This window comes from Athene noctua, chromosome 17, assembly GCF_965140245.1.
Source record: "Athene noctua chromosome 17, bAthNoc1.hap1.1, whole genome shotgun sequence".
In the NCBI taxonomy this organism is placed as follows: Eukaryota; Metazoa; Chordata; class Aves; order Strigiformes; family Strigidae; genus Athene; species Athene noctua.
Window position 1 is genome coordinate 12,105,153 of NC_134053.1, and position 27,985 is coordinate 12,133,137.

The following is a 27,985-nucleotide window of genomic DNA, read 5'->3' on the forward strand; positions in this document are numbered from 1 at the left end:
TGGTGGCGGCTGGTCCCATGTTACTTTACATAATACTTTAAACTCATGGGTAGGGGGAGAAAATCAAAGGAACAGCAAAGACTAACACCCATTCCCCACTGTTCAATACCGAAGGGAGGGAGGGAGAAAGCACACTAAAAATCCAGTTAAACCAAGATGTTTGTGAAACTTAAGAGCAGGACTTGAGCCAGCTTTTTGTTCAGTTCTGCCAACCATGTGAGCTACTACAGCAGTAGCTTTCTTCTCTCTCCCACCGAGGGAGGAAGAAGAGAAGTGCTGGAAGAAAATACACCCCTGCCCACCTCCCAGTGACTCCAAGCCCTTTTTTTCTCCCCAAAAGCAGGGAATGACCCTGAGGAAAGTTTCTGCTTGGAGAATCAGCTCAGGTGCTGCTGCAGCCAGCAGCTGCAAGAAGGACCTTCAAAGGGAGCAACTTGCACAGCCTGCAGGAAAGGATGAGGTAATGGCAACTGAATTACTAGTTCTCCAGCTGTCACTCCTGGGAGGATGGGACCTTCTCCAACACGTTTTTTTTCGTGACAAGTCCATCCTTTAAGTAACCTTGGGCACATGCCCCTTCATCATTGTCCACGTACAAAGTCTGAGCCACTTCAGACCTTTGGCTTTCTGAAGAGCACCTTCTGCCACCATCACACACCCTTTCTGTCACCTCATGCCGAGAGCTCAAGCAGCTTCAGCACTCCCGGGATGTCCACAGCCAGTGCCTAGTGCAGTTCTACACATTCAGGTTCAAATACTCTCACCTAGGTTAAGGTTCTCGGGCAGGCAAACTCACTGTGCTGGCTCAGGGTCTGAAGATGCTCAAGTGGCTCATCTGCTGCCTGCCTTGTTCACCATCAGGAGGGGCAAGCAGAGCTCAGTCTTAGTGTTTCTAGGCAGGCTTTTGGAGGTATTCAGAGACAGAGGAGGAGAAAACCCACAAAACCAAACCAAAACAAAACTTCATACACACTTCCCCACAGACAAGGTATTTCAGGAGATCTGCCCAGTTCTTGGGGCTTTTCACTCCCTCCCCTGATGCACACTGGAGGCCAAAATCTCAGTGGGTTGATCTGGAAAACACATGCACAAACATACACACACACACACACACGCTGTCCTGGTGGGGCCTTTTGCTGGATGTCCAATTTCCCTGGCTTTCTGAGCAGGGCATTTGGTGGGAGAAGCAGGTCCAGAAGTGCTGCTGGTCCTTGCTCAGAAGTTTCCTACAGCAATTCCCTCCCTGGCAGTCAGGCCAGGGTGGCTTCACAGCTTGCAGCCAAGTTCTAAGGCACCACAGTAAAGAAGCCTGAAAAGGCCAGAGAAACATTTCTCAAGCCAGAAGAATAGCGTTGAGCAGCTTTCCTAGGTGCAGTTGGCAGGAAACGGCCCTTTTTGCTTCTGAAACACGCCAGAAATCCACAGTGAATCAGGTTGTCCAAGAGGAGGGGTGTTGGGTGGGGAGAGAGAGGCAATGCAGCAAACGCACAGCGTGGTGCCCCATTAATGCCCTGGAAGTGGCTGAAGTGCATCTCCCTCCCTGTCCCGCATCTCAGCTCCAACAGAAGTGGTGCAGGCAGCAGGATGAGCTGACTAGGTTGTGTTTTCAGGTAGCTTGTCACGGTTCAGTCCATACTGCACACTCACGTTGTGGTCCAGCTCCTCCATCTCAGATGGAAGGGGGATGGCCAGTTCTCCCAGGTAGAGAGAGAGAGCTTCAAAGGAGTCTTCCAGCTTGGAAAAAGGGGGCCTAGAAGCAGCAGTGAGGAAATGTGAGTGGGTAAGAGGAAGCAGAACAGCATCTGGCAAGGCTGAACCAGCTGTCCATCCGTGCCCCCATCTCATGCACAGAGGTGTGAGCAGGGACACGATCCCTCCCCATTCAGCTTCTGCAACAGCAAAGATTCCATCTGTCTGGGCTACCCGTTTTTACAGCTGATAGCCAGGGAGGTCTGGCTCTCCTGGAGCCCACCTGGCATCAACACTGGTTTGAAGCTACAAGTTTCACAAGTGAAATCAAACGAATTATTCGCCTTCCAGAGCTGCTGCCAAGGTCTGCCCCTACTTTTTGTACATGAGAAACCCTGAACAATCACTTCTCCTTTACCCTGTGTCTCAGAAATTGTTCAGAGACCTCCACTATATACAGCAGTCTGACTCCCAAGCTGCTGAGTCTTTAGCCTCTTCTCACGTGGAAGCCTTTGAGCATTCCCACAGAAGGTTGGAATACAGCCCTGTTCTACCCTCTGTCCAGAGCAATCCTTCCACCAAGGGGACACAGACACATCCTCCAGGCTTACAAAGAGGAGTCCTGCAGACCCCAAACCTACCTGCTCTCTGGTTCCAGTCTGCAGCAAATAGCAGCCAGAGGGAAAAAGGCTGGAGGACAGTCAGCAGGAACAAACTTCTCCCAGAACAGCTTGACATTAAGGCCAAAATCCAGTGTGCGTGGGAGACAGTCTGGGTCAGCATAAACCTGGCCTATGATCTAGGGAATAATGGGAGGAGCACTTAAGTACAGCAACAGTTCCAGAGTTTTAACAAATAGCGAACTTCAGCATCAGGCAGGGGCTCCTTCCAAGTAACAGGGTGAAAGGGAAAGAGCAGAAACTGTTCCTCCTTTCCAATGGGGCTAATTGTGCAAAAGAGTGAGGCAAGGCACAGCACACAGACAAACTTCACATGAAGCTTTTTCAGGACCTGGCAACGTGTCCACTGTTGTGAGGGAAGGCCCAGATGCCTTCTCTTTCTCCCCAGGGTCTCTCTGTTAGAAGATACAGGACGATGTGCACTTCCCAGAGAGCTCGACAGCGTCTGTCTGCTGGAGCAGCTACTGCGTGTATGCTGCTGGGGATGATGCAGGCCCTCCTGAGCGCAGGTAATCAACACACTCTGCGTCACCACCCCATCTCTCCCCTCTCACACAATCTTGCCACACCATCAGCAGAGCTCCCCTGTCTATAGAGCCTGTCCTGAACGATGCTACGAAGTCAACAGCACAACAAATTCTGAGTTGCTCTGTTCCTGGCAGATTCAACCCCACCCACAGCAGGAGGGTCAGGGTGGAGAGCAGAAAAGCCATTGCCCATGCCCAGGAGGTTGCAGGGAGAGGAAGGGGCTGGGTGAACAGAGAGAAACTCTGCCCCAGCACTTGGCAGTCCCAGCACTCACCACCTCCAGCACTAGAGCACTCCAAGTGTTGTAGGAGGGAAGGAACCCACAGCAGAGAGCTGTGGGGTGATCTGGACTCAGACAAGGTCAGTGTCAATACAAACTCTCACATGGGGAAGAGTATTAGGTTTAAAGCCTCATCGGGTATCATGAAAAGGGTGTTATTTATAACCACCCAGGCTTTTCTATGCCAATAACTCAGCAGGACAACCACATCCTGTAACTAGACAGTGGAACGCCCATTATGTATTTTGGCACGGTTATTTCCTTATCTGTTTGAGTGTGTAACTTCCTTTTTTTAGCATCTTTATTTTGGTGACAAGGAAAATGTTCATATGCTACTACCCCTTTATTTGTCTTTTTTCTAGATGAAACAATTGTTTTAATCCCGCATACAGATTTTTCAAGTTCCTAAATCTATCACTCACAACCACAACATTCTCTGAGAGGAGGGCCCAGTGTAAACAGAGCTCCAGATGGGACCACAAAGATTTATGCACAGATATTTTCTTTGTCCCCTTCATCCAAACACTGAAGATGAAACTGTGCTGGTCTCCCCTGGTATTCCTATAACTGCTGTGTTATCCATATACATAACACCCCCCCTTTTATCTGTTTTTCCACTATCTTACACACCTTTTAAACTGAAAATACCTTGCAGCTTTTCAGTGGTCCTCTTTGTTCTGCAGACAGAAAAGCCTGATACAACAGTGAGACTCTGCATTGGCTCAAAGAATCTAAGCCAACAGACTTCAGGGTGCGAGCTTCATTAATCGACCTGCAAAGAGGTTGCAGCTTCCCCTTCTTTGAAGTGAAGTGCCATCCCCAGCGGAGGCCCTGAATTTGCTGAGATTATACAGCTGACTGTTCTTTTAATGAGGCAGTAGAAAAAAGTATCACAGTTTTAGGGAACATGCCTACTTTCGAATGGATACCAGGGCTCAGTCAGAATTTGACAGATTTTTTTTTACAGCTTCTCTCAGTACAGGAGAACCTCTGTATTTCTTTCAGTCCAGGAATGAACTCTCTGAGACCAAGAAGTTACAAGACAGTTACCTTCCTTGAGGGAACAGAGGCTGGGTGAGGTTGTTACTCCCAGCCTAATTCACTGTGTGGTCAGGTCACAGACTGCACACTCGGACACGGAGAACTGGCTCATACAGTGTGTGCAAGGAGATGGCAGTGGGGAAGAAGTCCATTAAAGATGCCATATAATGTCCTGGTCTTACCTCACAGAGAACAATCCCAAATGAAAAGATGTCCACTGTCTCATCGTAGCTCTGTCCTGCAGGAAACACAAGACATGCTCAGCTCTGTGAGAAGCAGTTCCTTATCCAGTTATTCCAGGAGCTGCCAGTCCAAAGCTTAACTAAGCCTATTTCCTGGAAGGCCCCAAAACAGGAGACAAAGCAAGGCTTAAATATGAGCAGGGTCAGCTGCCCCAAGATATGGAAACCAAATGCAATCTTCCTATACATTGCCATCACATACTTTAACACTGCTTCTTTCTTCTATGAGGAAATTACAGGACAAGAGAGGGAAGCCTTGTGTATCAGAGATCTGAGCAAATGCAAAGGATAACTATGGAAAAGTTCTGCCCATTCCCATGGACTGCTGTTCTAGTGCACCTCTACAGTGCACCGAGTCAGTGTTCAGCCTCCCCAGCAGCCAGCGAGTGCCCAGTCCCTGCTGCAGTGACTGCAGAGATAATAAATTAAACACTGGCAGCACTTTGAATCTGGGAAAGCAGACTGGCTCCAGCACGCCATTCTCTGCTTACAGACACGCCCCTCCCAAGCCAGTATCTGGTAAACAGCCTTGCTTTCAGAGGTGATGTCAGACTACGCTCTTGCTGTTCTCTGACAAATGCCAGGTCTGAGAGAGGCTCTGAGAAGCAGCCTGACTCCAGTAGGGCCTGCAGACCTTGAGAGAAGGAAAACAGAGCAGCACACAAGAAAGCAACATGGAGAAGACTTGAGCTGGGAGAGAGGAGCCCAGTCCTCCCTTCCCTGGTGGACTGTTGGACAGTACTGATATCACAGCTGGCCAAACTGCCCAACCTGGTCAGACAAACCTGCTCATTAGGAGAAAATTGTACCCATTGTATTTTCACCATTACCTCAACTCCTGCAGGGGCAGTTTTTCCCCTAAGGGACATAGTTCATCCTTAATGCAACTGAGGGCTGCTGCCAAAAATCAGATTTCCCCGCACTTGGACAACTCTCACCCCAATCCTGAGGCTTCAGCAAACCTGGCAGCACATGGCTTCTTGGATCTACACAACAGCACACATAAGCCTCATCCTGGAGTTTAACGATTCCCTGTCTCAAGGGGCAGTTCCAAAGCACGAGGCTATAACAGAAATTGATCGCAGGTTCAGTCTTATTTCAGGCTTCTTTTGTCTTCCCTGTTATCTGGATGATAGCAAGTTTAGGTCAGCTGCCCTCCTGAAGAATCCTGCTGTCAAGCCAGAGACATTACGTCGGCTGGTACAAAGGCTTATCAGGTCAGGTACCGCAAGAGAAGTGCAGCTAGGGTACCTGTGTGTATAAATAAGCTTGCGTATTAGCAGGGCTAAAACCACAGGCTCTAATAGGTTTGGTTGTTATTAGGGCCCAGAAGCTTTCAGTAATCCTATCATCCCTACACCCTGACACAGGCTGTCTCCTCACCTGCACCCTGGTATCAGTATCTTACCATTCAGCATCTCTGGGGCCATCCAGTACGGGTTGCCAACCACCGTGTAGCGCTTCTTCCTGTCACTCTTGCGTAGGGTTCGTTTCTTAGCGGATGGCTTCTCCAAAGTGGGCTTTTTTCTTTCCTCCACAATCAGCCGAGACAGCCCGAAGTCAGCCACCACCACCGTCTTATCCTACACAAGGGATTTAGTACAAGCCACTGATTCCTCTCAGCTCCTTTCAGGAGCAAAGAGGCTGCAATTCCTGTTGGCTATGCACTGTAAGGGCAACTATCAAGGTTTCCTGCAGCCAGATGACTGTAGCAAGCTGTCTAGACGGGTGTAAGACACCCAATTCACGATCCCAACTCCTCATTTCCTTGTCTTATTTCCTGTGTGGTCACTAACACGAATCCCATCAATTTGGCTACACGTGTCAGGGCAAACCTGGACCTTCCCTTTCAGACCCTCCTATTCTACCTGGCCAAGAGTTAACTCAGACATTCATCCTGGGTCGTTTGAAGCCCACGTGCTTATCTCATATTCCAGCCAAGTGAACAAGGGCAATGAAGCTACACAAAAATCTTGTGACCTAGCATTTCAAAAAGAGAGAGTGCACACATGCATGCCCCTGCACACTTGTCTGAATCCTGAGTGCCAATAAAAAAGTCATCAAGTGGTTAAAAGAACAGAAGCAGCTGTAGAGAATATTTCATAGTTGAGATAAGGAACAGAGCTGTACTAATTCTCATAACGTGACTGTTAATAACAGGAGATACTACCACAGGAAAGGGGGTAAAAGAACAGAATGAAGAAGCAGTGAAAGCCAGATCAATCTGGAAAAATCCTACTGAAGATGAAGCACCCTTGTTTAGGGCACTAAAAGCCTCTCTGAAATCAGTTCCACTCTGACAAAAGAGGGAACATCATGTGGAGAAAACCAAGGGAGGAAGATGACAAGGAGCAGCAGCATGCTGTGGGGAACTGGGGTGTTGCTCACCAACTTGATTAGGCAATTGTGTGAATTCAGGTCTCTGTGAATGATGCACATGGAGTGCAAGTAAGCCTGGAACAGAGGGAAAAAACTTGGTGTTAGGGGTTCCCAGGTGAGTATGTCCCTTCACATTTACAGACCTTGACACACAGATGCTGGTAGTCAGGCAGCATCCACCACCCCTCCTAGACCCCCCTGCTGAAGCTGCTAACCCTGACCCTGGGGGTTTGCTCTGGGACAGACACAGCCCGACTCACCATTCCAGAGGCAATTCCTTTGGCAAAGCTGACCTTCTGCTGCCAGGGAAACGGGTCCTGAAAGACAAGTCCTCAAAGGTCAGGGACTGTCTTACCAGCCAGCTGGTGACAGCAATTCCTCTGCAACAGGGGCTCTTACAGCAGTCAGTGAAAGATGATACAGCCCCCAGAAAAAGATGCTTCCTGCCTCAGGCCACCCACAGCTAAGAAGCAGCTTCTCACACAGCTCCAAAGGAGAAGACTAACAGCAAGCACCATAAGGCTGGTACAACCAACAACACACTGTCAGCCTTGCTGAGTAGAGGCCTACCAGGCTTCCACACTCACCGCATTGCGGAGGAAGTCCTTCAGGGTGCCCCCCTCAATGTACTCAGTGAGGAGATTCAGCTTCTTGTCCTTGTACAGTACACCGATGAACTTCAGGACATTGGGGTGATCCAGGCTGCGCATCACTTTCACCTGGGAAGCAGAGACATCCCACCCCAAAGGAGAGAATGGAACAGGTCCGGACAGATCCGCTCAGTGTGACAAGTGCTCCAATGCTGGAGGTCCCCTCCCGGGATCACAGAGTACACTCAAAACCCAACCTTAAGGCAGTCAAATTAACTGTTACCTCTTCATTTTCATGCTGTGCAATTAACCTGATCTTAGTCTTTAAGGAGAGCACCCCTGCGTCTGGCTTATTTTTAAGAGACAGGAGCTGTCCAGGGCAGCTATGTGGTCGGTGCTGTGTGTGTCAGGGCCGGAATAGCAGCATCAGGTGTTCAGGGACCTGCCTTTAAGCTAAATCTGACTTTGAAAAACATGGTAGGCAGCCACCAAGAAAATAGTTTAGCTTAAATACAGCAGGAGTCTTAAATATCTTACAGATACTGGCCCTCATAATTTGTATTTATGCACAATGCTCAAGGGATAAATCCTTTATGTATTGCACAGCTCAATTTGCCTCAGACTCAGGCTGCTTTTTATCATTGAAAAATTAATGAACTGGGAGCTGAATCCATGTCTATTGCTCAGAGCGAGTGAGTCACACTTCACTGCAGCAAACATTCAGCTCATGTCAGCTTTTTCCTCCGTGATGTTTCCCTCCTCAGCGCCTTGATTTCTGCCAGGTTGCTGGCATGATCACTCTCTCTCTGGAGAAGATGGAAGAGAATTCCACCACACCACTGGCTCAGGAACTTTTGAAATCTTGCTCCTACCTCTGTCAAGAAAGTCTTCTGTGTTTCCTCATCACAGCGAATCAGCTCCTTCATCACCATCACCTTTCCTGTCGCTTTGTGGGTCACCTGGTGGAAACAGAAACCGCAACTACAGGCAAGGTTCAAGAATACATAGCTCCAATGCTCTTGGAATTCTTCTGAAAGAGAGGGTAACATGCCCCTCCAATCGACAGGAATATAGATGGGAGAAAACTCAGAGCCCAGGAATCTGCAGAAAACTGCATAAAATTTCTCATTTCAGAATTCAGCAAAAGATTCTGTACGTGAAACAAACTACCTAAAGCTGATATAGGATCATACCAAGAGATCAACAGCATCCCAAGAACCAGAGCTGAAGTCTCCACTTTAGGTAGCACAGGGCTGAGCATGCACACAGGCTGTCAAAGCCTCTGAAGGCTTCGGTGCCATACTTGTGCATGCCTCAAGTTCCCTTACAGAAAGTACTTGCCCAGCGTGATGCTCACATTTTGTACACAGCACCTAACAACTACACTCTGTATCAGTGAAGGAATCATCGTTCGCTTGCAACAGAAACCAAGCCAAACAATCCAAAACCACATTACTATGTGCTTTGGTTTTTTTATGGGGACTCCAAAGCCTGGTGCTTTCTGATGAACTTATCAAACTTACTCATGTGCAAGCCGAACCAGGATGCACAGGCTGTTCAGTTATGGTAGGAAGCAGTTATTTCATCATGCTCCTTGGGAGCAGTGTATTGCATCTGCAAGGAATGTCCCAGAATGGTGACAAATACACAGAAATCCACCATAAACATCAGGCAGTATATTTCCGGACTCTCAGCATGGAAAGCATTTCCAGTTCCTCAAGAGCCGTTTGCTTGTATCCAACTAGTTCCTGGCATTTTGCTGTGTTCTAGAGGTTTCTTTTAACCAGCTCTGCCTTGCTTGCATGAAGTACATGAGTAAGTAGAAAGGGTCCAAATTCTGGTGAGCGTGTTTTCCTGGAAATCCTCTACCTTTCAGTTGCTTAACTTGGACAGTTCAGTCTCCAGGTAACTAAACTACCACCTTCTCTCTGGGAACAGAATGGAACTATTGTAACCAGATACAGTACTTGTTGCATCAAAACCAGTCAATCTGAAGCTCAAGAAAGGTGTCACTTTTTTGCCTCATACCCTTTAAAAAACCAACCCTTTCAGAAAACCTCCAGAACTGCAATCCAGAAGATAAGACCCAGTTATAGTATTTAGGAAGCTTATGAGCTCTTGCAAACACTGTGACATACTAGTTCTGTTTAGAACCATGGGACATAGCAAGCCTGATATAAATGGAATACAAATGCATGGATAACACAACAGAAGCAAAAGTACAATATTCTTCTGCTCCCATCTGAAATCAAGCATCCATATACAAGTAGCGAGCCAGGGAACACTACACATTTCAGCCAGGGACATGAAAGCCAGGGACATCTAATACCCAAAGATAAAGGGAAGTGAAGAGACAAAGACAAGACAAGGCTAAGTGGAATTCTTAAGCTGACATACCAGAAAAACTGAAATGTGTCATCATGAAACTCCAAGAGGGCAATTTTAACTCCCAGAGCATGCACCAGAACAGCATGGCTATCAGGTAATTTCAGCAGAAAATAAATGCCTTTGTGCCATTAACTGTGGGGACGCAGATGACAAAAGCATGCGAAAGAGGAAAGGTTCTGCTTACCTGGACCTGTTATTTCTCTATGAGCAGAGGAGAAGAGAAATATGCTCATTAGTATGGATCAAAAGTATTGGATTTGTAGTACTGGCTCACTACCTCCCATGGAAGCATGAGATGAGTATGGTGGCTGGATGTCTGAAGTTTATACAGGTGTAAGGAAAGAAGTCCCATAACATGGTGAACAGCAATCTGAGCACCGAGGAGCTCACAGCACCTTAGTGAGGCAGAGGAAGCTGCCCCCCGATGCTGTCGGGGATGCCAGGATAGGAGCTGCTGAAGCACCCCCAGTCAAGACCAGAGAACTTAAATACAAGAGAATGAAGACTTTAATTGTGAGAGTCATGAAAGACCTGACCACTACCACCTCACTGACAAGCCATTTAGGCTCTGCTGGGGGTTCAGAGACAGTCACCACATCAGCCTGGCAAACCCCAAGCATGCTACACTAAGGGTGGGTGAGAAATGCTGCACTGGGGAGTTCACTGCACCTCTTCAGAAGATGCTCGTAAGAAAAAGTGTTACTTGTTCCCCACTCTCCCCACCTCACCCAGGTGGTTGCCGTGACACCAGCACCCTGGAGCTCTAAACCTAACTCAGGAGATGAGTATGTATGGCCAAGGTCGACATTCCAAGGGGAATGTCAAAACCACCTGCAGCCAGAGACACTCATGGTCAGGGAATGAAACAGAGAAATGGATCTCACTGAGCAAACCACGTGAGTTCCAAGACTGATCGCTATCAGCAGGGTGAAGGATCCTGAGATAAGCAAACATTGCTGTAATCGATGTAAATGATGAAGGTTTGGGGACCTCCCTCACCTTGATTGCTTGTCCAAAAAATCCTTTTCCCAGAACTTCGCCATGGATCAGGTCACAGGGCCGGAAGATTTGCTGGGAGCAGCTAGAAGAGGAACGTAGGGATTCAGAACGACTGATGTCACGGCTCAGAAGGAGTGGTTCCTTTGGAGAACTGGGGCCAGGAGACTTAGAAATGCTGTTACTTCGCCTGGAAAACAAAGGAGACGGGAAGATCAGGGAAGCTGGTAGGAAACTTTTGGTCCAGCATATGCCATTATTAGCTCCTAAGGGATCCGTCTCTGGACGTGCTTTAGTGCTCTTCATATCGCAAAAGCCAGATGCTCTCCCAGCACTGGTGGAAGCTGTTTACAAACCTAGAGCAGCTTCCAAGCCGGAGCTGCCTAACAACAACACATCTACTCCTGCGCTGTCAGAGGTCTGTGAACAGGAGGAGGAAGCTCTGAAGGCACACAGCACTTGCTATCTCTAAACAAAGGTCAAAACACTCACAATGACTAAATGAGTGACTGAGTGCCCCAGTCTAGGAAGACAAGGTTTTTCCCCAAGTCCCAGATCTCAGCCGTATTCCCCTTAAGGACACATTCTTCCCCAGCCATTTAAGGCTGGTAAAAATCTGACCTTTACATTTTCTAACTGTAAAACTTACTAGCTTTTTCATGTTAAAAGTTGAGCTCCTTATTTTATTAAGGAAAGTCTGCCATCCTGACAGGGAATGGGGAGAGAATCTAAAGCTCTCCAGTGCTTTATACCAAGGCTCATCTCAGAGATGAGTCACATCTCTGCAGTCCTTTGCAATCCCAAGACCTAGGCACAGAGCAGCCCGGCCAGGCAGCACAGGGCCAAGGCAAGCTAGGTCAGAGGCAGCACCTCCAAGTCTGTACCTGAGGGAGCGCCGTCGGAGCGTTCCTTCCAGATTCTCCTTGATGTCCAGCGGAGAGAGGGAGCGTGGGGAAATGGGCGGCTTTATGTGGGTGGGAAGTCGGGAGTCCAGACGGAGCCTGTCTAAGCGCTGTGAGACAGGGTCGTGCTCTATCAGCAGCTGAAGCGTCTGGCTTGTCTTGCGAATCAATTCCTCCACCTGAAAACAAACCAAAGGACAGGATGACGGTAGAAAGGAGGAACACAAATGACAGGAGATAGAGGAGACACAGCAGAATGCCCCTCAGGAGTCAGAGTAGAGAGTTCAGTGAGATCACCCCATAGTTGTGGTTTAGTTGCGCACACCACAGCTGTCTACCAGACAAATCAAGCAGCAACACAGAAGTTCCTTATGCTATCCAAATCCTCTTCTTTCTGGTCAGCTACAAGTGACCTAATCAAAAAAGATGTGGACAGGCTGGAGAGGGCCCAGAGAAGGGCCACAAAGATGATCAAAGGACTGGGAAGCCTGGCACCTGAGGAAAGGCTGAGAGAATTGGGTTTGTTCAATCTTGAGAAGAGAAGGCTTAGGGGACACCTTATCACCACGTTCCAGTATTTCAAGCATGGCTACAAAGAAGATGGAGACTCCCTTTTTACAAGGAGCCACACAGAAGAGACAAGGTGTAATGGGTACATGTTACTCCTGAGGAGATTCCAATCAGACACAAGAGGAAAATTTTTCACAATGAGAACAAGCAGCCACTGGAATAATCTCCCCAGGGAAGTGGTGGATTCCCCAACATAGGACACTTTTAAGATTTGGCTGAACAGGGGCTGGGCCATCTTGTCTAGATCATGCTTTTGCCAAGAAAGGTTGGACCAGACGATCCTTGAGGTCCCTTCCAACCTGGTATTCTATGAAACACTTCTTTTCTTCTATTTCTGAGAAGTGTTCAAAAACTACACAAGCTTCCATCCTGAACAGTGCTGCAAAAACCAGCTTTATCTGAGACATGTCTACTGTGTTCCTACTGTTCTCTTCAGTACTAACCATAAATAAAACCCTTGCATAGTGTAAGTAATGGTGGTCTCAGTATACTCTTGCAGCATCACCTGATATCTGTATAGAGCATTTAATTGTAAATACAGACATGAAATACTTTTTTTGCACTGGAAAACTCATTCCTAGGATCAGCTGAACCTTCATCTATTAGCAGTTGCCTCTAAAAGGATCAGGACAGTGGAATTCACTAGCAACACATGAACAGTCTTCACAGTCTCTGTCCTCTGAGATGTCACAGCCCTACACTTTTCTTATTACCTCCCTTCATGTTTGAATGCCACAAAATCAGAACTGCACCCTAACTGCATTTCCATCTGTTACATTTTCCTCTTCAGCCAGAAGGGGTAGCAGAGCTTGACTTCATTTTTATTCCTGCTGTCAGCATGAGTACTCTGGGTGTACACCCACTGGAGGCAGAGCGGGAGAACAGTGCTGAGAAGCAGAAAAGCTGTAGGAAGGCAGAGGAGAAGGAGGCTTCAGGACAGAACTCTACCCACCTCCTCCACCTGTAATGTACGAATAGGAGCTCCGTTAATCTCCAGGATACGATCTGCAGGGTGGATGGCGTTTCGGACATCTGGGCTGATGTGCATCCTGTTAACTCTAAACATGGGAATTATAGTGTGTGGGAAGTCAGTTTAGCCAAAAGTACAAAAAATATTTGATCTCTGATCCTTCCCTCATATTGGTATCCTGAAATGAAACAATGCTAATCTACCAACACAGGAAGGGACCATTAGACCAAGCGCTTAGGTCTGAGCTGGTTTGAGGAAAGCTTTTCCGTTTGCCCAATGGTAAAAACTGTTAGTCCATTACAATTCACCAAACGTTTTGTGTTCAGTGAAGGACATAGCACTGAGAAATAAAGTTGTCAATTAAGGTTGTCACAGGAGCGAAACGGAGACCGAACACAAATGGCTATTAGCCAACACATGTCCCTGTTGTGCCAAGACAGATCCCCTTAGCAGTTAAAGCAACTGGCAGGACAGGAGTGCTGCAGAATTTTTACCAGCTCCCTCTGCACAGACAAGTACCTTGCACACAACCTTGTCATACTCACTCTTTCACCTGGACACCAGTGGCATAGCTGGAGCAGCCACCTTCAACAGACACAGAGAACCCCCTCTTGCCATCAGTGGCTGCTGGCATGGAGATGAGGGTCAGCGTATAAGGCAGCTGCTCACGCAGAGACTCAGTGGAGTGTTTTTCTATCATCGGTGTCAGCACAATCTGGTTATGGCATTTTCCACTAAAAGAAATGAAGAAAGTCATAATGGCAGTGTCCTGTGCCTCCCTGCCAAACTCACACTTCTAAATTCTCTTATTGACCATAAGCTATAGTTTTTAGTGCTTACACCATTCCTTCCTCCCTCCCTCCCAAGACAGCTTCGTGGCATTCCTAGCATTCAGCTGAACCACGCTGAGCCAGCTAAACATGGCTTACACATACAGCAGGGAGCAACTCCGGCAAGGCGGGCAGCTCAGTCTTACCAGTAGAGAGTGGAATGTTGCACCAGTGCGTAAGTGTCCCCATCTTCAATGATCACTTTGCAGCTCATACAAGCAAAGCACTCAGGGTGATACTTGTATTCGCCAGCCACCTACAGACAGAAAAAGGAGTAGCTTAGTAGGGCCAAAATCCACCAGCACATGCAGCTTTCCTCTCTAATTATTGTGTTCGTTCAGATCTCAAAGTCAAGTAGCAGTTTTTTACTGGAGAGTTCTACTAGCCCATTCTACCTTTCCTGAACCCCATCATTTGCAAAACTTCTCCGAAACAAACATGTCAACATGCAAAGCAAGGCTCGTGTCCCAGGAACCTCTGCTAATATTTGGCAGCTGCTCAACTATCAAAAATAGTTGATAGTCTGCTGCAGACTTGTAAACAAGATATTAAACCCTCCTGTTCAGTTGCTCTTGGCAAGATAACTAACGTTACGCCTGAATTAATAAAGCTGAAAGGGCTTTTTTTTTTTTTGGCAGACAGGCAATGCACAAATTCAGATACTTTACCAGCCAGCTGACAGAAAAAAAAAAAAAAAAGTGAGCTCAGACTGAAACAACAAAATACCTTTAAAGAATATTTTTGTTCACTAATCTGTTTTTCTATTTGCCTTACGAGAACTTCCCTTACTGACAGTATTTTGCAAAGACTTCTGCAGGCAATGAGAAATTGTCTGCACTTTTCTCAGTACTTCCCTTTGAGGTAGCAATCATATTACTGAGTATGATGCTGCTTTTATTTAGGCCCTAGAAGAATAATGGTTATGTTTCATTCTTGACAGTTTTAAAGGTTAAATATTTGCAGGGTTGTGGCAAGGAAGGGAACATTTAGGTGAGCCCCATGTGCAGGCAGAGTTCAATACTTCAAAGCAACTGGGGCTAACACCACTTCAAGACACTGTCAGCCAGAAAACCACTCTGGCCATAGTCCAGGTGGGACTTGGACGCAACCTTCCCCAAAGCCAGAACCTGCTGCTTATCCTGAGCCGAGAGGTTTGACTCTGCAGTGCAGTGGAAAATCACCCCATGGAGACACTGAGGCACTGTGCTACAGAAACTGAACAGATGTCCCCTTAATCACCTTTCTACTTCTCATACCTGTGCAGTTCAGCACCTTCTTTGTTCATATGCTTCAGATCCTCACAACTCCCTCCTTTAAGAGCTACCCCAGTTCTAGAAGATGCACACACAAGCCTCATTTCTAATCTCTGATTAGAGATTAGAGTAGTAAGGAGACTTACTACCCTCAGTTTATTTGGTTATCTGAAGAGCTAGGGCAACTCCCAACCAAGTTTGAGGAGTTGGAGGTGGGCATGTCCTGCCTCCAGGCAGGAGTCCTTCAGAGTCCTTACCATCACAGGTCCAGTCATCAGCAGAGAGCAGCCATGGCAAGATTCCCCAAACTTCCCCCAGTAGTCTTTGTGACAGTACAGCTTCCCATCTTTCTCATAGTACCAGTTAGTGAGGGGATCCTGACATTCAGAGCACCTTGAAGGAAGCAAAGGAACAAAGTTCCAGTTGGCATCAAGTCACAAATCAATTAAAAAGATCCTCTCCTGCATGGAGAAAACATTCAGCAGCAGTTTACCACCAGCTCTTCTAGTTACAGATGTACTAAACAACTCTATTTTCCAATGCTGTTCCAACTGAAAATTAGCACCAAAGCCAAGGTTTGTAAGCAGAAGTGGTATCGACCAATACAAAGCGAAAGACAAGCTTCCAAAGGTTAAAACAAATCCCATCTATTTAGTAAAACACAACAGTAGGTTTATAAATTCTGCCATAGAAATTTTGCTCCTCTGCTTGCTCCCTCTTCCCAGAGGCAAGCCTCCAGCTGCAGAGCTGCCCAGCACACTCTGCTATGTTTCTGCTTAGTGTTTCTGTAGTATCACACCATCTTGTTTCACAGCACCCATCTCCTCAGCCTGTTTAGGAAGGGGAACAGAGGGGCAGGATCCACTTCCTTAGGCAACACAAAGCCAGTTTTGCACTAACGTTTGTGGAAAGTCTTTCTATTCTTCTGTAAGTAGACCTCTCCCAAAAGGTCAACTGCAGTCCATTTGAGGGAGAGCTTTCAAAGCAGCTCATCCTTTGAGCTCCACATACTTACTGCATCCACCAATTAACTGTGATGTAAGTCCCCCATCTCTCCCCACCAATTGCTCTCCCTTTCCTCCTGCTGATGACAGCGCATGAGAAAAAAACCCCGCAAGCAAGCAACCAAAAAAATACCCAAATGAAACTATTTAATTTAATGAAGGGAGTCTCAAAATCAATGAAGGGAGTATCAGCGTCAGCTTCGATTTCAACAAGGAACCATTATTAAACCTCTATCCACACCCCCAAAGAAACAAACAAACAACTCCCCTCCCCCCAAAAAAATCTAAGGAAAAAGATGCAGCAGTTCTATTGCAGATACCATTTTAGCAAATCACAAGCAGAACCCCAATCTTCAGACTTCCTGAACACTAAATAATCCTGCCTCAGCAGGATGCACTGGGCAAGGGAGTTTAATTTCTGCAGCGTGGAGGTGTGACTTAATGGAGAGATAAGGCACAGACAGCAGTTGCATCACAAAGATTGTTCCATTAGCCCTGGGCAGCATGTTCTCAGACTTTAAAAGGAAAATTAGTCTGTTATTGGCCATTTCTGGAGTGCAGCATCCAAGGTGGGTTAGTCACCAATAACTGGTTCAAAGAAACACCCCAAGGACCAGTGTTGTCAGTACAGTGCTTTCCCAAAGGTGGAAGGAACAGCATCTTCTGCTCCTTACCCCAACAACTGTCTCAGTTACTGCGCTGGAAGGGAACCCATGGCACTGGGGTGGGGTTTAGGTGGGTGCGTGCCCTCCTGGACAACAGCCTCTCTATGGCACCCAATGCATTGAAGTCAGCTAGTGGCAGTGAAGGGACACTTTTTATGTGCTCCCAGGTCTAAGATGAGAGCTACTGTTGACTTTACCTTTCACAAGTTTCCCGAAAGCTTATTTGTGCCAAAGACATTCCTTGTAAACTCCACCAGCTTGTAATGAGCGTGATGATATGTGAAGCTGGTCGTGCTCCAACATGGAGAGAGTTATTTGCTCCATCTCAAGAGACTGCAAAGGAACAAGATGAAGCTGCCTGTAAGCAGCCTATGGTTTTAGGGGAAAACACACCTCATGAGGTATTTAGTGCCATACCCTACCCTCGGGAAAATTGCTCCTTCTGATGTATTTGGCTTTTACAGTGTTTGTTCTCCCAGCTGAGGAGCTCCAAATCCTTCCTCCCCTTCCCTCAGCGGTGGAAAAGAACTCCAGCACGTGCAACAGGCCCTGCCAACTTTGTCTGAGGCAGGGGGAGCAGTAACTTAACAGGGCTATACATGGCACATGCATCATTACAGCCTCAGCCTTGGGGCAGTCATGGTTACACCCTGCTCATGGTATGCAAGAGACCTAGAGGGCATTGCAATGCATTTTGCCTTCAACCACTAGCCTTTGGCTTTCATTTCCCCTAAATACCCCACGCTGAATGATCAAGTAGGTGAGTGGGAGGGAGAAAGAGCAAGTGGAGACTAACAGCAAAGATTTCTATCACCTTGTGGCAGGAACACCTGGCTCAGCATGGGCAAATCGGATCTCTCAGACTTCGCCGACTTCTGTGTGCATGCCTGTACCAGTGCATGCTCCAGGAGTGATTACATCTTCAAACAGGGAGCTGTGACCAGACCTGCACTTGGGATGCAGACAGCAATACTAGAGACTGCACCACCAGGACTTCAAGACATGGCTTTCTGTCTAAGTTCTCTCCAAGCAGGTGGTTGGTTAGTTGGCTGGTTTATTTATTTCTTTTTAAGCACAACACTTTCCTTTCCTCACCCCTCTTCAATTTAACCTTCTACCACTTCTTTTTCTCCCTAAGAAAATCTAAAATTTCTGTAAAAGCAACACACCTGCAATCCTGGTTAGATAGGCTCCAAAAGATAATGTGCACTTGTCTTCCCTTTACCTTTCCCTGTTTCTTCATGGTTTGATTCCAACCTTACAGCACTTTGATTAGTTTGCTTCCATCCGGAAACAAGCACTGGTATCTAATTTGCAACACACCCATAGCAAAATGAAGGTGAGGGGGTGGAGCCAGCAAGCAGTCAGTTCTTTGCTATGCAATTAAACAAATCTGGGCAGGACAAGTTTGCAGCTTAAGGCTCAGAGCCCCACCCAGGGCAGTGAGGCAACAGGAACAAAGCCACCAGCCGCAGCGAGGCTAGATGCTGGTAATGGCTCCAACTGGCCATTTGGTTAATCAGTGCCAGCAAGAGGCCCAAACTGCCAGGCAGCCCCTTCTGTATTTACCACGCATTTTATAACATAGAAAAAGCTTTAGAGTTGCCAGGTGTGGAGAACTGGCTGACAGCACACAGGTATAGTTTCAAGACCTGTTTCAACTTCCTTCACCCAAAAGATAAAGGCATCACATGATTGTTCCACGTGACTCTCATGGAAGAGATATGTCAGAATTTTATCACAGAAGATACAAGAGTTACCACTCCTTCCTTTCGCTCCTCACTAGAGTGCGTGGCACTGCAGCACTGCCTTTGTCAGGGCTCACATCAGCTGAGGCAGGAATACAATTACTTCTACACATATTAAGCAAGCTAATCTTTGTCAGTTACCACAACCAAAAGAAAGGAAGATTTCGTGCTCCTCTGTCTTTTATAGATTAGAAACCGCTAATCTTCTCCTAGATGATTTGCTATTCTTATTACAGAGTAACAAAGCATGGTAATCAAGTTTCTTGGAGGACTAGTAACAGCCATACTTGACACGTTTCCTCATGCTGCCCACACACCATGTTCAGAGCTGCAGAACCCTGCTCTGAATGTACAGTCCCATACATGATGATTCTCGGCTTCCCAGCCTTAGCTATAAAGAATAAATTAATCTGCCTCCAATAGCCATCCTCCAAGAACCACAGGCAGCATCTGGATGCAATGTTCAGCTTCAGCTGCCCTGTAGCAGAGCAGGTGCAGAAAGGGTTCACAAATCGCTGCTTGATGGCTACTTGGGGGTGGGTGGGTAGGAGGATCAGGTCACAACAGGTAACCAGCCTGGTTTTCAGCGAGATGGGAGATTCAATTCATGTGGCATCTCTTTTACATCTAAATGAAAGCCAATACCTTCATGGAAGCAAAGACTTCCCTGGCAGTAAAGAGACAGATCCCTTTGAGAAGGGCTCATTAATAAAATGCACCCCTCACACACACTGTCAGGCTAGATCAGTTAACGCTGGACAAGCTCGAAAGAGCCGTGGTTCCAATTCTGCAGGCAGAGCGCGGGAGAGGACAGTCACACAGACAGAAAGCTGCAGAATAAAATATAACTCCAGTCCCAGGTAACCCAAAGGCTTCTCACCCAGATTTAGCAGAAGTGTGCGCACTGGCTACATAAGAGACACTAGGCAAGGAAGATCAGATGCTAGAAAACAGACTAAGTATTAGAAGACAGAATGTTTAAGCTCTGAAGATGCAAAACCGTTTCTACACACTTAGGAGAAAGTGTATCCGTGGCTCACCATGATGCACGACATATATTACAAATAATGAATGTCTGCTCACTTTCCTTCTTCTGAAAGCGGATGCTGTTTCAGAAAGTTGCCTAAAGCAGCTTAGCAACTGTGCAGTAGTGTTTACTCCTATCCTAGATTGTTTTAACAAAAGGCTCCTTACTCCCAAATCAGTACAAAAGTGTTTGCAGGAACAGGATCAATAATGAGCAAATCCGAGTGGAGAGGACAGGAGGGAGACAATGAAACTGCAAGCTGTGCCTTTCCCCGTGCATTCACCTCATCAGCACATCAGCGTCAGTCACCACCGTGGCTGTGTTCAGCCCCACTAACAGTTTTCACTATGGAGATGTAATGCAATCAAAGCCTTATTCAGCAGCTATCGCCTTTCTCAAGGCTCATTTGTTCAACTGGACCAAGAACAGTTGTTAATATAATCCAAAGTATCACAGGAAAAGAATCCTTTCCACATGAGGGGAGTATGCTGCTTGTCCCTAGTTACCTGCAAAGTACTTGATTTCTTTTCTCAAACAAGATTATACACTGCCTCGCTGGAGATTCAATCACCTTCTTGAACTCCCAAGAGCAGCACCTCACCTCACCCAAGCACAAGTAGCTCTGGAGGAGCCATAAGCAGCAGCAGCCACAGTAATCTCATTCCTCTGGCAGGGGAACAAAGCCCAGGGATGGGGTAAAGTGGCCTGTGCAGTGTGGCTCTGAAGACAGCTGCTTGCCTGGGCTACACAGGCACTGCCTCACCCCACAGGTGCCATCCCCTCGTACCAGAGAGCTGCAAAGAGACTGGTAGTAACAATCTTCCCTGTCGACTCCTCAAAGCAAGACAGGACCCCAGCTTCAGGCCAGCTGTTCCCTGTACACAGGCACTGGACTTTATTCTTCACGCCTCACACACTAACTGCTTAGGACAGCATTGCGGGGGGGAAAAGGCCACTTTGGAGGTCCACTGCTGATCCTGCTCAAGACTTACCGAAAGGGATCCTTGGGAGCGAAGTAAGCTGGGGCAGACAAGTAACTTCCCATCTTCAACACTGGATAAACCGGCTCAGCCACAAACTTGTCCAACGGCCTCTGAACAGCTCTGTTCTGCCAACATGGCAGCAGCCAGTGCTCATTTAATCTTGCGCTGATTCAGATACTTCACCTCTCTTTGAAGCTGCCCAAGGAATGCCAGGTCTCTCGGCTGCTCATTCCTTTTCAGATTTTTCCTGGCTCCCATGGCTAAAACCATCTTGTCCTGCACCCAGCAGCAGCGGCTCCCTTGGGAAGGACAGAATAACTGCTGGCCCGGCTAGTTGGACATGCTTCTGCAATAGTTCTTGCGAGCTCTGCCGCCTGCTAACTATTGTCAAGTTTTCCCTTCCCTGGTTCCACCCAAGGGTGGGAGGGGAGGAGGAGCCATTGCAGGAGGACAGCGTGTGGCTACAGAGCCTGAATAAGCTCTACTTCTTCACAAGGGGTGGGGCTTTGATCCAAAGAGGGGCTGCCTTAATAAGTGCTGAAAGATAGCAGCTTTTGCCAAAGCAAGAGCCAAGTGCATAAACGCGAAACTACTCTTTGCAGCAGTGGCACATTCTGACAGAGAAGTCAAAGAATGCAGAGTCCGACGAGGACAACTAGCCACATCTCCAAACACATCCAATTAACATTTACTACATATTTGCCTAAATCCCCCACAGTGAGTGGGGCTATACTACCTTCACAGTACCTACAACCTGTTCATCCTCTTGCAGGAGGTAACTCACAGTGTGCTTCATCCAAGGAAAAATAACTTTCCTTCCAACACCGTTTTAACAGAGGTCCTTTCAATCCTTTAACCTAATCTTCATCTCCTGAATGGAAGCTGAGAGGCATAAATCAGCACTCTCTCCTGCTTGCAGCACATGTAGTTATAACATTTTGCTTGCTCTGAAGCCAACCATGATCTCTAGTGACCTAATCAGCTAAAGCTGTTTGCAAGACACTCAGAAATGCAACAAACATACGCTGCTGCACTAAGCCCTCCCATTTCTGTACAGTCAGCAAAGCCTGGCATGCCTGAACACAGCCTGAAAATCATGCTATGTTCCAGACGCAAGAGTGCTCAAATGTGCTTTTACTGGAGATGCTCGTCTCTGCTGGCATATTGTTCAAGGGACGCCTAGGGCTGGGACGAGGCAGTGTTGTCTGCAGATTTGACAGCTGCTGCTTGCTGTTGAAGTAAGCAGAAAGCCAGGCAGCCTTTTAGGTTGTTTTTTTTTTGTTTTGTTTTGGTTTTTTTCTTGTTTTTATTTTTTTTTTACTTTTAATACGCAGTCACCTTTCTGGGGAAAAAAAAAAAAAAAATCATCATTTTAACCCATTCAGTGCAGTTGCTAAGCCTGACTGTAGAAGTGCAGTGAAGCCTAGTGCTGCAGAGCCCGATGTGGTTGTCAATTCCAGCACGGGTCTAATTCCTTCTGACATTTCACACAGCTCTACTGGAAGCAGCAACACGGTGAGTCTGTGTCTAGGAATGCGCTCTGGTCTCCCACATTCTCTATATGTTGCGTGCTGAAAACGGGCCAGCGCTCACAATCCAAGGCTTCCCTGGCTATCAGCACCACCCCACAATGCAGACATACCTCCCGTGCATCCCAGAGCCCCTCCCCTGCCCAGTAACACCTACAGACAAAAGCTTTTCCCCACAATTCTGCTGCCATGGGCTGAACTCCCTCCAAGGGGGATTCCACGTGACCTCATAAATCCCAACTCTTCAGACAAAACCTTTGAAGATTTGATCCACAGATGTGATAAGCAGCCAGCTAGTCTGTGAATGAAGCCAGCAGATAAAGCCTAACTTCAAAGTAATAAAAACCACCCAGACAGCTAAGCAACTGGGAAGGGATTTTGTTTGAGACTTCCTTAAAGCCAAAGGACACATAGTCAAACGTCTATTTAAACAGGAAACATCTTATCAAAATGATTTTGCTTCTGCAGCAAGCCCCAGCAGCAGCCAGTAAGTTACTTTTTCCTACACAGAATTCTCTTGTTACTTCTTGCCTTGTTTATTGTCTCTATGACCTATTTGAGAACACAATAGCTCTGATAAAAGGGCTCTGGAAAAGGTGTTAATGTGTTCATACATTCTAGATCTGAATTCCTGCCAGAATGACTGTACTTCAAAAATGCTGATAAACAGGTGTGTGAGGGGGAACCTTTTCTATGTAATTTTACTGATACCATCTCTGAGGGCCAAAATGCATGAAGCAAATTTCTTTTTCACCAACTGAAGTCAGATATCAGCATCTACCCTCTTGCAAATGCTGACAGCATTTCCACCACAAACACTTAGCCATCACAGGGTGTTGCTTTCCTTACTACGGTTTAGAATTGTACAGTAATGTTTGCCAGAAAGAATCCTGAAAAATATAACTAGCAAGTAAAAAGGAACAAATTAAAAACCTCAACAATGACTTAACATTAAATTTATTGCAAATTGAGTTGCAGCCATTACAGTTTTATCCCCACAGAAATGCATCACATAGCTATTATGATATGCAAGTGATTAATGTAATGATTAAGTAATATTTCAAAACTGCTGGGGTTAGGCTGCACATCTAGACACTCTCTTTGCCACAGAGTTCATGCTGTCCAGTAGCATGCCTACAGACAGATGTGTTGCTCAGCATATCTACCAGCCCCAAGATACACAAATTTATCCTGGTACAGACAGGCACTTTGATATGTGTGGGACTGGTATAAACTGGGGCAGAGGCATCTGTTTGATGCCTGAAGAGTCTGCAGCAAGTCTTTGTGTCAGCATGGGTGCAGCTTGGAGGCATTCCAAATACTTCAGTACAATCCCAACACCTCCTCATCGTATTTCCAAGGCACTTAAATGTAACACGTGCTTTGCTGCTGTTGAAAGACAGAGTCAGCTTCTGACATCAGCTCCTGAAACTAATACTGTCTTGATATGCACGTACCTCTGAGTGAAAGCTCTTGCACACAGCTCTTGAGTAAACTAAACCGAACAGGGAAGCAAAGCTCATCTCCATCACTGCATCTTCTAAGCAGCAGCAGAACTTCAGACCAACACAGTGATGCCTTCTCGGTACCTAACATCACTAAGCACAACATTAGGATGGAGACAGAATTTTTATCTCCACTATACTTGGCTAATGGCTGCAGACCTCCTGAATATGTGTAGGCTGAGAAGCAAACCAAAGAAATTCAACCGACTGAAATTTCATAGATTATATATGGTTTTGGAAGGAGTTCTGATCTGTAAATGCAGCATATACAGCAGTAAGACTGGCACACCACTGCACCTTCACTTGTCTGCAGTCTGTGCAGACCGCTAAACTCCTCAGGGGAGGATCCTGTCTCACTCATGTGGAAAGCCTACCACATACTGGGCTGTGTGAGTAATTCTAATTACCTTGATAAAATAATGCTCTGATAACAATGCCCTAAAGGACAAGTCAACTAAAAAAAGTTCGGACTGGAATGCCAAACTCCTTAAATAGAAAGGGTTGTCATCAATGTCAGGTAGCTGATTCCCTGAGGAATGTGACCGCTTCCACCTGCGAAGTGCTTCATCATTCCTTCGGATTTTTAAACTCTTGGAGAGTCATGCTTGATCTGTGTACAAACAGGCGCTTAGCAACTCTTTCTCCCTCAATCTGAGAGTGAGCCAGTGCATTTCCATGCTGATAGAGGCACCCACAGAGAGACATTCCCGGGAGTCTGCAGGATTAGTGGAGAAGAGCTCTCACCTCTGAGGCCCTATCATTAGCTTTCTATAACTGCCAGAAACTGGAGAAGGCAGGGAAGAACAGGAGATTCTTGTCTTCCTGCTTTTACCATAATTCAGCTGTCTTTTGTTACTACTGCTCTCCTCCCTGCTCTCAAATTCAGCTGCTGTGTGTACAAACTTAACTCTGTTCACAGCTGAAAAGCTAAAGGAAGATTCAAAGCATCAAACATCCACACCTTTCAAATTCATCTTAATACACACCTTTGCTTACATCTTTATTTGTCAACATTTGTACATCTGAACTTCATGTCCTGATGATCTATTTGTCCTGTTGTCTGTGGGGAGGAAGCAGCTTTTGGAAAATGAAGGCCTGTGCCAAACACTTTGAACCAACAGAAGTGATCCAAAGTTTAGAAAATACAGTCTATGAGAAAACACTAGATCCTGTGCTTCTTCAGTCTAGGAGAGACTGATGGGAGACAGGATTGCTGCCTTCAAACAGGAAAAGGTTACATGAATAACAGAAGGGGGAAAAGCTTGTTTTCCACACCCATTGTGAATGTGACTTGAAAAAACTGATTTAAATTGAAACAAGGGGTATCCCTGAAGAGAGTAGACAGAAGCTTCCAGTGCTATGGATAATTAAGTGCTAGGAGACACAGTCTGTGAGACCAAAAAACCTACAGTGATGGGAGATTGTTAGGTGACCAGTTTCTTGATCATTCTTAAGCCTAAGAAATTACTTCCTTCAAACATAAGTTAAAGTTCAGTATATATCCCAAGAACACAGAAAACAGATTCAGAAAATACCCTCAGAAGTCATCCAGTTTATCCTGCAAAACCCAAACCAGGTTTAACTATTGATATAGAGAAATGATTACTTGTTTTGAGATTTAATTACTTACTTATATAAAACTGCTTAGCAACTTATTTACTTACTTATAGCAAGTTATAGTATTTTTTAATATTGCTAAGAATCCTGCTTGCCCAGACTGTTCTGTGGAATTTTACCAAGGACTGCTGTGTTCCTCAAAACAAAGCAGGTCACGATGAAAATCTACCATGAACTATAATGTTCAGCAAAATATTATGGTTTTATCCTTGGGGAACAGGTGTATCCTAACTAGTTGGAATCTTGGTAATGAGTAAAGATAGCCATATACAGATGGTAGAAGTTCTATTGGTTCTCTTAGATAGGATAGAAAGTAAACCGTGTGAAAAACATTCTTGTTATTCAAGAAATTGGCCAAGAGAATCTGAGCATGCTCCGGGGAAAAAAATGTGAGAAAGACTACGAGCCTTCCTCCCAAAGCCACCCAGAGATGCCCCCCAGGAGGCAATGGGCAGGGGCAAAGAGAACATCAACTGTTGACATCTGCCTTCTGAACTAACCCAGCCTTACTCATGCATATGTATGTTTGTGTTATGTGATCCAGTGAATATGGACATCCACACTCTAAGTTTTTGGTAAAATGTGCGGTGGGTGTGCAAGCTTTGTGAAGAAATCCCCTTGCACCTCGGCACCAGAGTAAACAGACCTGCTGTGTAACTCGATTCGAGTTGTAGAGTCTTTTTCCACGAATCACTATATACATTCTTAATACAAGTTTGCCCAGCTTGCCTTCCCTTGCCCCCAAATGTAAAACAAATCACAGTGATTCACTGAGTTTTGCTGAGCAAAAAATATTCCTATAGCACACAAAATATGCTATTCAGTACAGAAAAATCATGTCTTTGTAAGACAATCAAATCACTAGAGTTAGCAAATTAATAGTGGGTTCTCTTTCTGTTCAGTAGCCTGGAGCTTAGGGCATCCCCTCAGTGCATGGATAGCTAAATCCAGTTCTGTTTTCTGACCATGGACAACTGTCAGGCTGCAGAGCGCGCACAACAGGCGGGTGACGACAGATTGTGGGAGGAATCTACTTCTAACCTTGTTCTGCTACTTCACTTCAGAATACCAGTAGCAGACAGAGTCAGGAGTTCTTCTGAACTCTGCCAAAACTGTTCTGTTTTTTCAAAGTATTCATTAAGAGAAAACAGCCTTCTGGTGGTTACAACACTCCTTGTGTTTCAGTTTCTAGCTCCAGTAAAGGTTAACAGAACTCGAAATGGAGTAATGCATTTAAAAAGAGTGCAAGCACCTGAACCCTAAACAATCTGTCAGGTGAGTTGATTTAACTCTAGGTAATAAGGCAATTTTTATTGTGATTTAAATAAATTTTGCTTTATTACTTTAGGTTTTTTTACAAGTGCAAACAGTTTCTTAATGATTTTAAGATTAATCTTAGCCAGTAGCTTTTACTGGAAAGTCAACTTACTGCTTACAATTACTTAAATATAATAATGTAATCCCTGATCAGTCTGAAAGATGTAATATATATCTAGCCAGATATCAAAAACTTTTTAGTCTTACAATTGTTTATATCGTTAAGTTAGCATCAAACTATTCCATAATATGATTTAAAAATATACACATAAAGCCATGAGAATTTTTCCTGAGGTCAAGCTGCATTACAGATGCATATAAATCTGGTGTATTAAGCAAAAAGAAAATATTTGTCGAACTGAATTAATAATCACCTGAGTAATTGTCACCATCATCTCCAGTGCTTTAGACCTACTAATGAAAAATTTTGGATGCATACAAAATTTCTCTGCTTTCTTTTCCTCTTCCAGAAAAAGGAAGATGAACTTTTCTGCTCTTCAAACTCCTGATGAATTTTCAGCTTTTAATTAACTGGTTTTGGTATAAACTAAACAGTGTATTTTAAAATCTGTAACTGTAAAATCAGCAGTAATCCATCACCTTCAGTAACTTTTGTTGAAGATATACTGTGAACAGATTTTCTTTGCTTTGGTGGGTTTGGCTTTTGTTTGAGATTTCTGCAGCAAGCCTGTGTTGCTTGGCTACTTAAATTAGATTCATTTTATAGACCATAGTAATATATATCCTCTGTTATTTCATGGTTAGGAAGGAACTGAACCTCAGCTGTCTTCCTTCCTAAAAAGTTCTTAAGCACCCTGCTACAGTAGGAATTCCTACCACCATTTCCAATAACTTTCTTTATATGGATCCGTTTTCTGCCGGGATGTATTCAACAGGCTTGATCCAAATTCATGGTCTTCAAATAATCAAAACTGGATTTTTAACAAATACCATGTCCTTAAGATTAAACCATGCAGCTATATCTGGGTCTTCTCATCCCATCCTACTCCAATTCAAATATGGACTATCCCTACAGAAAGAGGGAAGTGTCCTTAACTTAATTTGTCTTAGTATCTGTGGAAAAAAACAAACAACCGCAAAACACCAAAACCAGACATCAAAATACCAGGTATCAATACTTTATTCAAAGGTATAATTCAAAGCAGTAATAGGGAAAAAAAATTGGACTGAAAGCAGTAAGAACATGTAAGAAAAGTTCTTCCAGTAGTCCCCTTAGGTAAAAGTGAATCTA

At 45.5% G+C, this 27,985-nt stretch overlaps 1 protein-coding gene across 5 annotated transcripts in view; it reads right to left on the minus strand.

The window, feature by feature from the left end:
• Positions 1-453: 453 nt before the first annotated feature.
• The window catches only part of LIMK2 (LIM domain kinase 2), a 32,538-nt gene continuing 5,006 nt past the window's right edge, over positions 454-27,985 (minus strand). Inside the window, exons 3-17 of one of the 5 annotated variants that reach the window (XM_074921614.1) lie at positions 15,596-15,731; positions 14,232-14,341; positions 13,801-13,989; positions 13,238-13,343; positions 11,698-11,894; positions 10,817-11,003; positions 10,002-10,018; positions 8,302-8,410; positions 7,427-7,558; positions 7,100-7,156; positions 6,849-6,914; positions 5,869-6,043; positions 4,401-4,456; positions 2,331-2,488; positions 454-1,750 (exon numbers count right to left, since the gene is read on the minus strand). In XM_074921614.1, coding sequence (XP_074777715.1) covers positions 1,594-1,750; positions 2,331-2,488; positions 4,401-4,456; positions 5,869-6,043; positions 6,849-6,914; positions 7,100-7,156; positions 7,427-7,558; positions 8,302-8,410; positions 10,002-10,018; positions 10,817-11,003; positions 11,698-11,894; positions 13,238-13,343; positions 13,801-13,989; positions 14,232-14,341; positions 15,596-15,731 — 1,852 coding nt within the window. In that variant the 3' untranslated portion in view covers positions 454-1,593. Of the gene's footprint in view, positions 1,751-2,330; positions 2,489-4,400; positions 4,457-5,868; positions 6,044-6,848; positions 6,915-7,099; positions 7,157-7,426; positions 7,559-8,301; positions 8,411-10,001; positions 10,019-10,816; positions 11,004-11,697; positions 11,895-13,237; positions 13,344-13,800; positions 13,990-14,231; positions 14,342-15,595; positions 15,732-20,774; positions 21,107-27,985 lie in introns of those variants that run through there. The other 4 variants (XM_074921618.1, XM_074921617.1, XM_074921615.1 and 1 more) reach the window with 4 other exon arrangements.